A 17,597-nucleotide genomic window follows, 5' to 3' on the forward strand; every position below is an offset into this window, starting at 1 on the left:
TTCTGCGGTGGCGCGATGAAGAAGATGAATCCCCCTCTACATCAAAATCCTAATTAGGGTGGGGAATTACAAGTCATAATTTAAATTTTCCATGTAATAAAATCATCCAGGTCAACATCACCACATCAACAGACTTTGACGCCATGTAACAACACTCAACGAAAAGAGCTTAATTTTTACGATTTTTCAAAAATCAGGATCTACTTGAAATTTTCCTACAAATACGAGGACAATCCGATGGTTTAAACCTAAATTATTTAATTTTTTATATTTATTTTTAAATAAATGTTTTATAATTAGTTTATTTTGTAAAATATCTTTACTTGTACACTATAATTATTCATGAATTTTCTTTTAAGTATTAAAACTTTTAATACATAGTTCTATTTATTTTTTAAATTTATTAATATATAACAGATAAAAAAATTAAATATTTAATTTTTGAACGAAATAGCATTTTATCATATAATTTTGATTATCTTATTAATGTCTAATAAGATAATAAATATTTTGTAATTTCAAATATAATTAGAAAATAACACACTTTTCTCATATAAATGACTTATTTTATAAAATATAATTTTTAACAACAACATAATGAAATATGATATATAATATTTAAATATAATATAATAAAATAATATGTTTGTAAATATATTAATATTTAAAATAATTAAATAGTTAATGATGCTTAAATATAATAACACCCAATATATTATAAAATAAATAAAACAAATAACAACTTCAAAAGATAAGAAATTTATAATGTCCATAACATAAACTTCAAACCTAAAATCCTTGAAAAACTGAAAATTATATCACTCAAGGTGTTACACTTGACATTATGAAGAAAGATAATTGTAATTTATTGAAAATTGGAAATAAGTAAATTAAGAGTGGGCTAGGTATATAAATATAACCCCCTTTTCTTCCCGCCACTTCAAAGTCTGCATTTTTTGTGCTCTCGCTATAGAAGATATCAGTCGAAGAACACACAAGTACCACAACCAACCCTTACCCAAGATGTTGTGGGTAGACAAATATCGTCCCAAAACCCTCGACCATGTTATGGTCCACACCGATATCGCTCACAATCTCAAGAAATTGGTAACATGTCCTCCATTTTCCATCTAATTAAGCATTTTATCCTCGTTTTCAATTTTGTTTCGATTTTGTTACTCTTTTATTGCAGGTGAAGGAACAAGATTGCCCCCATTTACTCTTCTATGGCCCTTCTGGCTCTGGCAAGAAAACCCTAATCATGGCCGTTCTCCGCCAAATGTTTGGATCTGGTGCTGAAAAGGTTTTCCTTTTCTATTCTTTGCTTTACTTGTCACTAGAAAAAAGGAAAAAAAAAAGTATTTTTTTTGGAGTATTTTAGTTTCTTTTGGTATATTTTATTTTCTTTTGGATACCCTCATTCAAACTGGAATCTGGCTTTGTTAACCTTGCAGGTGAAGGTGGAAAATAGGACGTGGAAAGTGGATGTAAGCTTCTTCCAGCTTTTAAGTTGTGGCTTTAAAAATCAATGCTCTAATGTTCTTATTGTTCAGGAATTTTTTATGGTTTCAATATTACCTTCTGTAGTTAGTGGCTGCCAATACCTAAAAATTTTCCATATCAGCACAAAAGAAGGCTTTATGTTTTTACAAGGTTTTTTATTTTTATAAAGAGAGAAGCTTTTTATTGTGACTTTATGCTGGTGTCATTTTCATATAAGTTTGAATTGTATTCCTATTGTTTTGTTATGCATGGTGAAACTAAATAATTAGTTTTTTCTTTTTTGTTGTTGCTTCTTTCTATTTTGAATTGGTTTCAGGCTGGGAGTAGATCTCTTGATATAGAGTTGACAACATTGTCAAGTGCCAACCACATTGAAATAAGTCCAAGTGATGCAGGATTTCAAGACAGATATGTTGTTCAAGAGGTAATCAAAGAAATGGCTAAGAATAGACCCATTGATACTAAGGGGAAGAAAGGATTTAAAGGTAACTGAAAGTCTTCGTTTTTATCATTACTCTAGTGTTGTTTTAGGTAAATATAAAAGTGCACCTGAATCCTCCTGATACACAGAGGAATAAGGATAGGGATTGGAAAGTATATTATTGAAAGAAATTTAAGAATAATTGTGGTTAGCTGTGACAGTTAGCGGTTATGCGGCTGAGACTTTTGAAAAGTCTGTATATAATCTTTTTCCTTGGGGATGGGAGGTTAGGAAGAATTGTAGTATTGTAAATAGGGAATGCCCTGTCAAAGGAAGATTAGTTCCTTTGTAAACAATTGTTGAGCAATAATAACTGAGGTATATTCAGTGGAAAAGGATCTACCTACGCTCATCTGGGAATTATTCTGATTTTTTATCAAGGTGTGTAATAGCACATTTGCATGGTTAACATATATTTTAGTTCGTTTTCACTTTTGATTCTTTTGCAATTCATGTAAGACTATCTTGCAATTTTGATTAATGTTGTAAAACATCTTCTCTTTGATTGTTGACCTTGTAGCGTGGGTTGATAGTGGTTAATTTACTTTTGCAATGTGGTCTTCTAATATTTTAGTTGTCCTTTTCCTTTTATGTATGTCAATTTAGCAACTTGTCCCACCTTGGTATAAATGGCAGGACTATATGTGTTTACCTTTAACTTTTTCTATGTTTGATTTCATTCTCTATCAGTACTCGTGCTCAACGATGTTGACAAACTCTCTAGAGAAGCTCAACATTCTCTTCGGAGAACAATGGAAAAATACAGTGCTTATTGCAGACTAATTCTATGCTGCAATAGTTCTTCTAGAGTCACAGAAGCAATCCGCTCTAGATGTCTCAATGTAAGGATAAACGCACCAAGTGAAGAACAGGTAATTATTTTTAATATATACAATGGTGGCAAAGGAAAGTTAGGAATTTGGTTTTTTTGTGTTGTTTTGCTTGAGTCATTTCTAGTAGATTAATGATGTTTTTCCATTGTGAGCATTTTATTGTTTATTCTTATTTCTATTTTTGTTAGACATTATTCGTTTTCAAGATCTATGATATGCTGTTATGACTCACTCTCAGAGATACCCAAATTCAAGCTTGAAAAACAAATACTCCTCCCTTTCTCAAGAACAGATAACTGTAATACCTCTTTATCCAAATATCAAGAATTAAAGATGATAATCAAGTTTGTCCCTGAAAGAAGCACTCTCCTTTTTCTACACTGGAATTTCTAGTTTACACAGTCAACATTTCCTAGCCTCATCCGGGTGAAACCAGAATACTATATTAAGGGAAATTTATTTCTTTAACAACTGGAACAAGTACATATAGAACTCTGACTAACAATTGCAAATATAACAAACTATAAGTCCTTTATTTAGTCCTTTCTTTCTCTTATTATAAACCTGATATTAAAGTTGGATAGGACGATTGTGTTTTATGTTATAGAATATATAAATGTCAATTTACAATTTTCTAAATTTCAAACAATGCTAAAATTTGCTTTCATAATCAATTAATCATTATACTTAGGCCTGATCTTTTCTTGAATATAAAGACTATTGGATTAGTTATAATCAGTAATGTTGTGAAACTCTAGGATAGTTAGAGGATTGGAAGAGGTGAAAAGATTGTAACTCAAGTAACATAAAATTCTTTGGAAAATGCAAAATTATATATACATACTTGCACATAAAATACTAAATATAAAAAATTTCAAAATAAGTCATAAATATTTAGAACAACTTGGAAAATATAGGTCTAATAAAAAAGAAGTCCTGAATAGAAAACAGAACAGAGCAATTGGTCCAAGCAACTGCTGCCATGCACCAAACAACTAACAATCAAACAAAACACACTACATATGCAAACCGCCAACACATGCTCCTAATTAATAGTATAGTAGAATTACTATCATCTGTTGAAATATGGGTGTAAATATTGAAGATTTACTGTACAATAAATATAGATTGATTGGATAATAAATATAGATTTGTTTGTAAATGTTAGATATGTTATTTCTATCTTATCTTTATATTTTATTTTTAGTTAGTTTGTTATGAAATAGGAAGAAGATTAGGAGAAATCTCCCTTGTGTTGAATATACATGTGAAATAGGAAGAAGATTAGGAGAAATCTACTGTCGCTGTCGACGACAACATCGTCTACTGTCGTTGTCGGCGACAACATCGTCTACTGTCACTGTAGGCGACAACATCGTCTACTGTCACTGTAGGCGACAACATCGTCTACTGTCCTTGTAGGTGACAACATCGTCTACTGTCCCTGTAGCCGACAACATCGTCTACTGTCCTTGTAGGCGACAACATCGTCTACTGTCCCTGTAGGCGACAATGTCCCTGTAGGCCGACAACATCGTCTACTGTCGCTGTCGGCGACAACATCGTCTACTTTCGCTGTCGGCAACAACATCGTCTACTGTCGTTGTGGGCTACACCGCTATCGGTTGTCGTCGCTGTCGCCAGAGTTTCAGTTTTGACTGGCGAAAAAACAATTTTGATTGTCTCGGCCAGGCAACCATCGTGCCTTCAATGATGCCTTCATCGAAGCTCATATGTGTTCTCAGCACCTTTCAAAGTTGTGGATCTGCTCCCTTTTCCATCGTGCGTGGTGGTGCGTCCTGTCTCCTCTTAGACAGCAATTCAGAGTGTCGAGGTCACTCTCTTTCCTCTTTCAGGTCTGGTGTGCATGGTCGTACGTCTTGTCTCCTCTCATACAACTATCGAGAGCATTGAGGTCACCTTTTTTCCTCATTCAAGTGCCTTGATTGTAGAATCCTGGGTTTTGAGGGTTTCTATCTCCTATTCATCCATGGCTTCTTTTAGTGTCTCTTTTGACTTCTCTTCTGTCATCGGTGTGTTTGACCTGTCCATATTTGTTTTTTCTCGAATGGCAAAGATGACATTTTAGTTTATTTACAGTCACGGTGACTCTTCAACAATGTCTTTTGTATTAATTGGATGTCAACAATGCATTCCTTAATAATGATTTGCAAGAAGAGATTTATATGGAACAACCTCCCAAACTTGTTGCCCAGGGGAGTGTTCTGGGTTTGTAGTTTGTCTTTTATGTCGTCTTCGCAAATCATTAACAATTTGGTGTCACTCGAGTACAATTTCACTAAGTTTTTATTGATTATATTAGTAACAAACTTGGTACAATATGATTTGTATGCACCAGCTTGAGGGAGAGTGTTAGATATATTATCTTTTTCTTATCTTTACCTTTATTAAAACTCAATCTTTTTCTCTCCAGTGCTGACCCTCAAGAAGTTCTTTTAGAAGATTGTGATGATGACCACACCTTGAACCGTTTGTTTTGTCATATGCTCCATAAATGGACCTAGAGTTGAGCAAATTAATTCTGGGGCAGAATTAGAAATTGATAATATTGCTGGTATTGAACTGCAATTAGAAAATATTTGAACTACAATTTTCCAAGATTCAACAATGTCTACACAAGACAGAAGAGCATTCCATACATGTGGCAAGTCCATGAATCCAATCCACGTTCTGAACCTAAAACTACAGGTAGAGTTGAACAAGAAACTGAGAACACTATCAACTCTTCAAATGACCTTGATCTGCCAATAGCCATTAGAAAAGGTACTAGAAGCTGCACAAAATGACCATACCTTTAATCAAACTATGTTTCACTGGATAGATTATTGGCCAACTAAAAGGTTCATTGTTAGTTTGATTTTGTTGTCCCTAACACTGTTACTAAAGTTTTGACAATGAAAGAATGGAGAGATGCAATGAAATTAGAGATGGATGCACTAAAAAAGAACAATACTTGGGAAATTGTTGACAAACCCAAAGAAAAGAACATTGTTGGTTGCCAATGGATATTGATGGTTAATATAATGTTGATGTGATTATAAGGTTGATGGGTCTATTGAAAGGTACAAAGCGAGGTTGGTCACCAAGGGCTCAAGCTCTGGAATAGGTCACTAGGAGACATTTATACCAATTTCTAAGATGAGTAATATATGGATTCTTTTGTCCTTAGCTGCCCCCTTTGATTGGAAACTAATATGATGTTAAAATTGCCTTTCTCCATGGATACCTAGAATAACAAATATACATGAACGTTCCACCTGGGATTAAAGGAAACAGAAAAAATAGTGTGCAGATTGTGAAAGGCTCTTTATGGACTGAAATAGTCTCCTAGAGTTTTGTTTGGAAGATTCACAAAAGCTGTGAAAGGATTTGGCGACAAACAAAGTCAAGAAGATCACAATTTGTTCACTAAACATTTAGGGAAATAAGGGGTAAGGTATGTCTAATTTATGTTGATGATATTATTATGACGTCTGAGAGGGTTCTGACACCCAATCACGGGGTTGGATTGCCCTCCTTGAGACGCACAGAACTTTGACTTTGGTAGATGAAATTATAGTGGTCAGTGGTGCATGGTGGCAGAAGGTGACCGGACACGTTTTCTTTGCTGGAAAGACAGGAAAAACGAGATTTACCCGATCCGACACCAACTTGAAATTAGTGCAAAAGAATAGAAAATAAATTAGATAGCTTGATTCCTCTCTTAAGTTCTCATATTTAACATTAGAAATTCAAATATAACGAGGACAGAAAAAAATACAAAAGGTCATATCTAGAAACTAGGTACAATACAAAGCAGCTTTTCAATAGAGTCTATTTAAGATGACCTATTCTAATTGTCCATAATCTATTTTTTTGTGCCTTGTTGCTTTAAAGGGTATGCCAAAGGCATTTTGATGGCATCCAAGGTTTTTCATATAGTATGTAACAAATTGACATTCAACAAAATGTACTATTTCAATGGACATCATAAGTATAAAATACAGTGATCTTGTTTAGCTTACCCATTCTCTGAATTTAATATTTATCTTTATTGAATTTTGGAAATCCATATGCAGATTCTTGAAGTTTTAGAGTTCATTGGTAGGAAAGAAGAGCTGCAACTTCCTGCTGGTTTTGCTGCTCGCATTGCAGAGAAATCAAATCGGAATTTAAGGAGGGCAATATTGACATTTGAGACTTGTCGTGTGCAACAGTAAGTTCCGGATGCTTCCTATTATTAGTAGATCATAACTTCAAATGTTCAATTCTTTTTCGAAGCTTTGCTCTTAAGGGGGTAACTAGTCAACTACTGATAGCCATCTCTTTGACATATTGTCACATGTTATGCTTGCAGGTATCCTTTCACTAACAAACAAACAATTCCTCCAATGGACTGGGAAGAACATATTTCTGAAATTGCATCTGACATAATGAAAGAACAGAGCCCCAAAAGGTTTGATTTCAGTGCAATATACTTTGTTCTTTCATGATAAATTGAATGTTCAATTCACATTGTAACCTGTCAGGTTCGTGGATCACCTCTTGAAATTGTGTTGTAAACAAATATGTTTAGTTAGTTATTGCAGTGACTTTAGTGGTGTGCAATGCCCATTTCATCTTCTGTCTCATCTACCTTAGGTTGTTTCTAGTTCGAGGGAAGCTTTATGACTTGCTAATAAATTGTATTCCTCCGGAGATGGTTTTGAAGGTAAACATGTTCCTTTATATTGTCAGTGTTTAGTTTTTTATGTTTCTACATTAATTTTGATGCTATATTATATTTGTTGGTTCAGAGGCTTCTTCATGAGCTATTGAGGAAGCTGGATGCAGAGCTAAAGCATGAAGTATGTCATTGGGCTGCATATTATGTAAGTGCTTTAGGAATATTATTTTTCGTATGAGCTTCTGGAATTGGTATTGTAATGTCTTCTACAAGAGTTCAAGCTGCTGTGTTTTTTTTCCCTATTTAACTGATACTCCTTTGTGCTTCTAATGTACTTTGGTACAATAACTCATCTGTGTTTTCTCCGCATCGTATGTTTCTCATCATTAGTCATTAACATGGAATTAGTTATATTAGTATATTATATTTTAAGTGGTTCCTGATTTTTCCTTCATTGAATCAGGAACATCGGATGCGTCTTGGACAGAAGGCAATCTTTCACATTGAAGGTATTTTGACTGATAGATTGTGGTAGTCAGATTGACAGTTGCATCTTATGGTTGACGATTGTGAATTCTTTTATAAGCCTTTTTAAATTTATTTTGTGGACTCTATATCTACTTGTTAAAGCAATGCCTTTGTACAATTACAAAGTGAATATAGGCCTTAAAAAAATTGCTTACTAACCGACCACCTTGTTTTTATTTTGTTTACATTGGCAGCATTTGTGGCCAAGTTCATGAGCATTTATAAATCCTTCCTTATTGCTACTTTCGGCTGAAGGTGAAGAGGATGGTCTACTTTAAAGTGTTTCAACGTGTTAAATGAAGTGTGTACGGTAAACAACTTAGAAAATGGAGTTTTGTCATCATGTATGCCGCAATTGTTACAGAATGATGTTATGATTTGCAAAGGTGCTAATGTTTTACTAAATTGCGTGGCCTGTGCATGAAGCTAGACACTCCTGCTTAACCCAACGTCAAATATTTATCAATTTAATTTTGGAATGCCTGCTGGTATTAATACTACTGGCTTCATAATTTGACACCATTATGAATATCTTGGGTCCTTGATCTAATGTAAGTGAAATTTTAGGTGTTAAAAGCGTCAATTTTAGGTGTCATGAATTTGTTCATTTATTTTAATTACATATAAAAAATTTAATCGGTTTTGGTGAAATAAATATAGTTCAACATTAACAATCTGTGGGCTCTTTTTATCTTAAAAATATGCGATTTCATAATGGAAAAAGTTTTTTTAACAACACCTTTTTAATAATTTTTTGACAATGCATATGTGGTAACAGTTTGTGATTGGTCTGTTTTAAATATTTTTTTAAATGTAAATTCAAATAGACCAATAAAGTAATGACACGTGTTCCGTTGTCAAAAAAATTATCAAAAAGTGTTGTTAAAATATCATCATTATTTGACAAATGATCTAAAGTGTGTTTGTTCTTAGAATTTGAAATGTTGCGAGACTAGCTGTTAAGAAAGCTTCATCCTTCAGAACACTCAATTATGATAGGGATGAAGCAAATGAAGAAGCATATGATGTAAGAACCCAATAACCCAAGAAAATAGAATACTTCTGCTATCTTGAATTTTTACAATTCAAGTATTAAACAAACCTAGTTCTGTGGACAGAAGTACACACGAGTATACTAATATATTACAGTTACAGTCCTTTCACAGGATAAAGTATTTCAAAACACATAACATTACTAAAATCCTTCAAAATGCAAAATAGAATTCATAATTTACACTATATTATATATTTATATACATCACTTCCAAAAGAAACTCTTTTCACTGTACTGAATCTACAGGTTGCTATCATCACCGCCTACAGCATCCTTTATTCACGTCTCGTCACAGAAGTACTCAAGTGCTTGTGTAAAAGAGACAACCACAAATAAACAAAGGAGTGTAATGGAAACTTATGATAATTTTGAGTAAACATAACATTCAAATATATTCTAAAATAAGACATCTATCAATACTAACTATTTTATCCATCTAATATACATCCCACCATGGATCACATCCATAAGAGATATACGTTCGTAGTGCACCAACTATGATTTAAATAAAGATTAATCCATATTTTATTATTAAAAACGTTAAAAATGTTAATGGCTCAATCACAATTAAGAGGAGTTAAATTTATTGTAAGGTTTATTGTTATTTTTTAAATCTTTGGGTTAAATATGTTTTTAGTCCCTTAACTATTAAACGATTTTGAGTTTAGTTCTTACTCAAAACTTTGGTTGTTTTTAGTCCTCTTACTTTTGAAACTCTTATAATCAATTCTTAAAATTGAACAACATTAACTTTTGTTTGATATGACAAATGGTGAATCCACGTCTGATTCTACTTTTGTCTTTACTGTGTGGCACGTTGTTTTTCTTTTTTTCTTTTCTTTTTAGGAAGACTTCAAGGATGACCCTAACACCGAACCTGATTCCTCCGTCCAATGGGACGAGCTCGGCGACGGAGACACCCACAAATCTGAGGGGGACCTCGACCTTGGTTCATGGTGCCCCATCTTCGAGCCCCCTCCGGAGACCCCAACCTCTCTCGGAATCCGACGACGCCTATTACTCCGCCGTCGAAAATCTCATGTCCGGTAACCCCACCCTCATTGAGGACGGCGCCGCAGAGATCGCTGTCGCAGCCGAGACCGACCATCCCACCGCGTAATTTGTTCTAGGGTTTTGTGGAAGAGCCGTTAGAGGAGCTAATTTGGGTCGGTTGGGCGTGGTTTGCTACAATGGTGATTTTAAGGATGCGTTTGGAGGGAGAGAGTTCGAATGGGAAGAGCAAGGAAGTTGCAGAAGAAAGATGAATGGTTGCCATGTTTATTGATTGAAATTAAAATGAAGATGAAGGTGACCTGCTTTTGGTTGCGGCAAATAATAAACAACTTTCTCCTTTATTTTACTTGTTGCAGTTCCCACCAACCATGTTCCATTGGCGCCTGGTGTTAAGAAATAACCATTATCTCTTTGTATTTCACTATTACTGCACCTAGCTGACTGACACCATAGCAACAGTCTTTCACCGCATATGTTTGCAGTTAAAATATCTTGTGTACTAAGGATATTTTTAACAGATTTTTATCCATAATGAATGAGGTTAATGGTCGGTATATAATTACGAAATTCAACTTATGAATAATTGTTACTTAATAATAACAATTAATAAATTTTAGATTTAATTAAGTTTTAAATATTGATGAATTTAAAAAATTTTCACCGCTAGAAAAGAAGTGGTGCTGCAACCAAACAGAGTGAGTGAAACCTCCTTGGGAGTTGTAGCATCAAAGAAATTACAAGAATGGAAGACAAGAGGATGAGAAAAAAGTGCAACCAAACAAATAGCAGAGTATGGCCACTGACGTGGAATCTGAGTTGCAGAGAAGGTGTCGCCGGCGCATGAGCGGAGGGAGTCGCTAGGGTGGAGATGAAGGAGGTGAAGGCGGAGGTGACGATGGAGTCGCAAAGGATAAAAAAAAACAACGTGGCAGAGAGTGAAGAGGGGAGGTGGCATAAGACGTGGCCTTGTCGTTTGCAATATCTGACAAAAATTAACGTCGTCTAATTTTAAGAACTAATAGTAAGAGTTTCAAAACTACGAGGACAAAAAACCATCAAAGTTTCAAGTAGGGAATAAAACCAAAATCGTGTGATACTTAAAGGATGAAAAACATATTTAACCCTAAACTTTTTAGTTACTAAGCCCACCATCCTTTCCATCACATTTTTTTACAATAAAGAACTAGGAATGGGCAAATGGAACTGAATTAGTTCTAAAATATGATTTTAACACTATCTAATAACAAAATAACGGTTAACTATGCAGGATTATATAATTTACTGAACTAAGGGAAATGTAACAAAAGTTATCTCAACAAGTTCTAATTGGTAAAAATTAATATACAAAAATTACTATGCAAAGCTGAAATTTAAAACTAATCTATTAACTATAAATTAGAATGAACATATAAAATCTGAACAAACACAATACTGTTATAATCAACTAAACAACAAGTAAGCAATTTCAAATTCATCTAACTCTTCTGCATGTAAAGTCCACTATTGATCATTAATGTTTCAATCTTCTCATAGGGAGGGAAAACCTACATAAACAGAGAGGTGGGCAAAACTAATTATAAGAACACAAGTAAAAATAAATTTAGTATTATATTGAATTCCAATTATTTATTAATTTTTATTAGAAAAATATAAAATATTAAACAATAAATGCATAATCAAGTTAAAATAGAGATAACACTACACCTTGTATATCTTGTGATAGAAAACTTCAAGCAACGTAATCTCGGCTAAGGGGACTACAATTCCACCTGTGAGAGGAATAATAAATGAGCAAGAATTATATAAGAAGAGCCACCACTTCAATAACAAACTAAAGCACTCAACAAACACAGTAAACATGCTTCACGTATTTACTTTTTTAAAATTAAAGAAGATTGAGGATATGATTTCAGTTGTCAGTAAGAATACAATCTATGCATGACAAATTTACAAATGCCATTTGTAAAGTAACTCATTGAGATCAGAACCTAAAAAATGTTAAAAAAAGGTATGTGCATATATAAATGTAGTTGTTAAACAAATAAAATGTATTTAGATCAATGTAAAATGTAATGATCAATTGAGCTCAAGAGTCTGAAATGAGTTCAAGTTAAAAAGGTGTTATATTGTACTCACAAAATCAACTCCGATGGTGCTTATGTAGCTCTCAATGTATGAATCATCTTGTAACACAACATTGAAATTAACATTAAAAGTAGTAATTTTAAAAAACAATATTGAGCCTTTGTGTATCGTCTCCAAGATAAAACAACATGAAAAACAAAGCATTAAGGTTATAATCTTACGCACATGTACTTCAGATAACTAACAAATTGTGGCAAAACTTCAATCATCCAAATTAATAGCAACACTTGAAGGTCCCACTTCATCTTGAGAGGTTATCTCTACAAAAATAAAATAAAATATTTCATAAATTAAAAAATATATAAATTTGTCATATAATCTCACATTGCTCAAATTTATCAAGTTCTTTAGGATCCTCATCAAAAAGTATAGAGAAAGGTATTCCTTTTAACCAATCTTGTGTGCCAACAAGTACTTTCACTATTTTAGGCGTTAGGCAACTACGATAAGAGCTAACCACTCTTCCTCCTGTATTGAATGCACACTATGATGCTACGGTAGAGATAAGAATGACTAATACCTCTCAAGCCATGTTCGCAAGGATAGGAAATCTAGTTGAGTTGACTTTCCACCAATATAAAATATCAAACTCAACTGACTTTATATAAGGTTCAAGATCCTCTTTCAAATATTTATCAAGCTCTGATATATAATTAAATCTACATCCTGTAGCTCTTAGGTAGAAACTCATGCCATGAGGATCATCATCATCTTGTTGAGATTCTTGTTGGCTACTTTGAGAACCCTCCTCAATACCTTGATATTGTTCATAAAGTGTTTTTAAGGATGACAATAATTTTGATTTCAATTCACTGGCCATACTAGATTCAAATAGGTAGTCAATGAAGTAATTAACAAAATCCAACTTACTCTCAGGTCAAGCACAACAACAATCAATAATAAGATATTAATTCCATTAGTATTTCCCCAATATTTTTCATACTTTCCCTTCATCCTCATTGTCATCAATTTTATGCTCACATCACTACTATCAGAATATTGTCGAATCCTTTTACCAATTCCAAACACCTCCTTCATATACATATGACTGGTGACATAAGAAGAACCAGAAATGTGTAGGGTAGAGTCATAAAACATCTTTTAAAATGGTAGAATAGACCTCGCATATTCCCAATCCTTTTCTAATGGCACATCACCATTACTTTTGGCCATTTCAATACCAAATTTCTTATCTTGCATATCTAGCGAGACAAAGGCATCTTTGTACTTCAAGCTTGCCTCTAACATTAAGTAAGTTGAATTCCACCTGGTTTCAACATCAAGAGAAACAATACCTTTATAAGAAATTCCCTCTTGTTCAACACATGCCTTGAATCTAACAAATCTAACAGGAGAAGATTTCACATATTTAACTGCACTTCGAATTTTTGATATTGAATCTTTGATCTCTTTTAAGCCATCCTTCACAATCAAACTCAATATGTGAGCACAACAACACATATGAACATATTCTCCCTTTAAGACAAGACAATTCCACGATAACATCCTTCTTTTGAGATACTGGACCCCAACATCATTTGTTGTAGCATTATCCATGGTGATACTAAGGACTCGCTTCAACTCCCAATTATTCAAACAAGCCTCAACATGTTTAGCAATGAGTTCCCCCGAATGTCCCGTTGTTTGAGAAAAAATCAAAATTTTCTTTTGAAGTTTCCAATCATTATCAATAAAGTGAGCTGTTAAACTCATGTAATTTAGGTTTTGGATTGAAGTCCATGTGTATGTAGTTAAACAAACTCTCTCACACTGCTTTGACAAAACATTTTCAACTTTGCTTTTTCCTCTTCATAAAGTTCCCACATTTCACGCCTCAATGTAGTGCGGGATGGGACTTCAAATTGTGGTTGCAAGGACCATACAAAGTCATGGAAGTCCTCATTTTCCACAAATTGAAAAGGAAGCTCGGACTTCACAAACATCTTCACCAACTTCATTCGAGATGCATTTTGGTCAAATTTAGAAATAGTTGGTGAAGAGCTAACACTAACTTCTGTAGTTGATGATAAAAGCTTTTGCCTTTTGAATGCTTCTCTATTAGGATTTTCTTTGCATCTCATCAAATTATTCCTCATCTCGCTTATTCCAGCCAAATATTTAATCAAATCACCACAATAATTGCATTTAGCCTTCTTCTTAGAATAAGGTTTTTGTTTAGTAAAATGTTCCCACACATCTGATTGACTTTTACTATTCTCAGTTGATGATGAATCGATACAAAAAGGTAAATGATCCATTCTAGAAATATTTGGTGTGAGAGTTTCTACCTGACATTCATGTCACTACATTAATTAAGAGTTCAATCAAACAAAAGGTAAATTTATCTAAATGATGAAGATGATGTAGGGTCTGAAAACAAATTTAGAAATCACGTCACTACATAAAAATCACACTATGATATGTAGTCTTAATTACAAAAAAAAAGAATGTTAATTGTGTGGAAAAGTTGTTTGAGGATCCACAAAAATAATTCATTCATGTGAAATATTAACGAAAACAAGTGCTAAACACTCACCAATGCAATCCTGGCAAGTGCTACAAGTGTTGACAAAAAGTTGAAGAACAAAGCTTTTGGCATGCTGAAACTAGATCTAACGAGAATACCAAAATCACCAATCTGTATGTGAAAGAAAATAAAAGCATAAAACTTAAATTCAATTTATTCAGCATAAAAACAAAATAAAACATAAATACATGTCAATATCATGTATGGCTTCAATTAAAAAATAATTGAATTTTAAAATTAATTTAAACTTAAAAGATTAATTTATGAAATAAAATTTAAATCTACTTACAGTAAAGTATCCTTGTTCTTAAATACATTTTGCAATAATATACAAATAAAAGAGAAAAAAGAAAACACAGTTTTAGTATATGGTTTTTGTTGTTTTGCAGATAGTTCAAATAAAAAGGAATTTAGAGTTGTACGAGAATGACCCTTGAGTCAAACTTGTGATATTAAAGGTAAAGAAAGAGAGGAAGATTAATAAAATTCTTCTTTGAGTTTATTCCATAAATAGTTTATCATTTCATTTTTTTGTGTTAATTAGGGTAATGGAAAAGCTTTTTTTTTTTTTTGCCCGTGGTGATATAGAATCAATGCTTACAGATAAGGCTGACAAAAATAACTTATACTATAATTAACTATACTAAAAATAACTGATTTAATTTTATTAAAAATTAAATATATTATTTTATTAAAACTAACTTATAACATTTTCCATTCAATTAGTTACGAAAACTGTTATATATTTTTTCATCCTTCTTTCATTTTCAATTTTTCCTTCCCTCTTCATAAAACCTTAATTTTGGTTATTTATGTAATTTCACTTTTCTTACCTTATCTTATTTTCTAACTCATTTCTTAATAATATAACCTTTCACATTTAATACCACTGGATTTTTTTAATTTGTAATGCTTTTTTCTTAGTATGTTATTTAAGGTTCATGATTTTGGTTACACCAACTAATACAAATATTAAATTTTATTATTTTTAATAAATTACTTAATCTCTTTTCTTCAATAAACAATTTTTTTACGTAGAAAATCTGTCAACTTTTTTCCCTTTTAATAAATTTTTCTTTTTAATAAATTTTTCTTTATATAATAAAGTATCAATTTCTCTCCGTTCATTAATATGACGTTCTAATTATATAAAAAAGAAATATATAAATAAGACGTTACCACATATAATAATTGAAAACGGTTAGAGAATAATAGAGATGCTTAAGATTATAGTCCTTAGAATAGTACTAGAATGTGAAGATGAAGTACTAGAGTTTTCCCTTAAAATACAGAGAATTTAAAAACTTAGAACATACTAAAGTTATTCAAAATATCAAAGACTAAGAAAAGTAAATTCTAGTGAACTAGGTAGCAGCATTTCCATCCCCATTAAGAGTTGTTTTCAAAGTGTCCTCCACGCCTCCCATCCAAGTGGATGATCATCACAAGAAAACCAGATGCAAACATGGCACAAACACAAGCAATTGCAAGGGTGAGCTAATTATATAAAAAACATACAATTATAGCAACATATACATATTAGATTTAACTCAAGTAAAATACATACAAGTAAGACAATTTATAACACAGGCCCTAGCAGGTTATATTCTAAACTTGACTCGTCCGGACTTTAGAATGATAGTCGAACTATGGCGGGCCATGCACCCGTGATGGCTTGTGATACTTAGGCTCCCCCACCTTGCCACACTCACGAGGTTAGTCTGTTCCACGCCCTGGAGCATGATGGAAGCCTCCAAGACTAAGACCTCCTGCTACTCCTCACCACATGGTTCAGTCCTCTCTACGTGAATAGAATGACCATTGGAGTGTCAGGAAGACCCCCAAGACTGAGCTCCTACTTTCATTCTAAAACACTAAGAATATCACCAAGAGATTCTACACAGATAGAACTTGGTTTACCACTAGGATCGTACTTTCATCACCTTGTAATCATATACTTTTTGCCACAATTAACATTTATATAATCCTAATGCATTCCACCTTTAATCTCAATAATAAACGTTAACTCATCAATAACATACATTATTCACCAATCACAAGACTTATAGCACAATTCTCATTACTTTCCAAACATAATCTCAATTATATATATCAACTCATTCATCACTAATTTAATCTAAGTTAATCAATACCAAAAACCAAACAACCCAAATAATCCACATCAACTCATAAAACACATCAATCTATACATACCTTCAAATAATATAAGTAAATATGTAATATAAGTTCAATATATATTATATTATATATATATATATATATATATACGTAACTCTAAATATAATATATTATATATATAGATATATAATAATTATATATATACGTAACTTTTGTCTTTATATTATTCAGCCCACACAGATACACTTTGTTCCTTCTTTTTCAATATATAAATATATACCTATATCTATATAGACAAAAGTTACGTATATATATAATTATTATATATCTATATATATAATATATTATATATATATATATATATATATATATATATATATATATATATATATATATATATATATATATATATATATATATATATATATATATATAAAAAAGTAGTTCTCATAAGGTTCAATAACTTTTAATTTTTTTTGGCTCTTGCAATTAAAAATAAATATTACTTTATAATTCTCAACAATTAAAATGTTTTGAGATAGCTTCTCTTACATTTCCCTTAGGAAGTTGTATAATTCACTGTAGTTAATAGTTACTTTGTTATTAGATAATCTTAAAATGACATCTTAGAATTAGTATAGTGTTAAAATTAATATAATTTAATTTAAAATTAGTAATTTATTTAAAATTAATATACTTTATAATTC

General features: G+C 32.2%; 1 protein-coding gene across 1 annotated transcript; it reads left to right on the top strand.

Annotated features, from left to right (window-relative positions):
* The first annotated feature begins 932 nt into the window (after positions 1–932).
* LOC106765093 (replication factor C subunit 3) lies at positions 933–8,542 on the top strand. Its single transcript, XM_014649593.2, has 11 exons — positions 933–1,107; positions 1,193–1,303; positions 1,455–1,487; positions 1,820–1,988; positions 2,675–2,856; positions 6,897–7,033; positions 7,175–7,273; positions 7,459–7,528; positions 7,614–7,688; positions 7,947–7,992; positions 8,206–8,542. The coding sequence occupies exons 1-11, from the start codon at positions 1,024–1,026 to the stop codon at positions 8,262–8,264; spliced, it is 1,065 nt and encodes a 354-aa protein (XP_014505079.1). The 5' UTR covers positions 933–1,023; the 3' UTR covers positions 8,265–8,542.
* The last annotated feature ends 9,055 nt before the right edge of the window (positions 8,543–17,597 follow it).

The sequence above is a fragment of the Vigna radiata genome, chromosome 1 (assembly GCF_000741045.1).
Source record: "Vigna radiata var. radiata cultivar VC1973A chromosome 1, Vradiata_ver6, whole genome shotgun sequence".
Taxonomy (NCBI): domain Eukaryota; kingdom Viridiplantae; phylum Streptophyta; class Magnoliopsida; order Fabales; family Fabaceae; genus Vigna; species Vigna radiata.

What these genes read in the sequence shown, in the direction of transcription:
- LOC106765093 (XM_014649593.2), top strand. Translation starts at nt 1,024, where the DNA reads ATGTTGTGGGTAGACAAATATCGTCCCAAAACCCTCGACCATGTTATG. An exon ending in GGGGAAGAAAGGATTTAAAG is followed by an intron (nt 1,989 to 2,674) that starts GTAACTGAAAGT and finishes ATTCTCTATCAG; the next exon opens with TACTCGTGCTCAACGATGTT. An exon ending in GGCAATCTTTCACATTGAAG is followed by an intron (nt 7,993 to 8,205) that starts GTATTTTGACTG and finishes TTACATTGGCAG; the next exon opens with CATTTGTGGCCAAGTTCATG.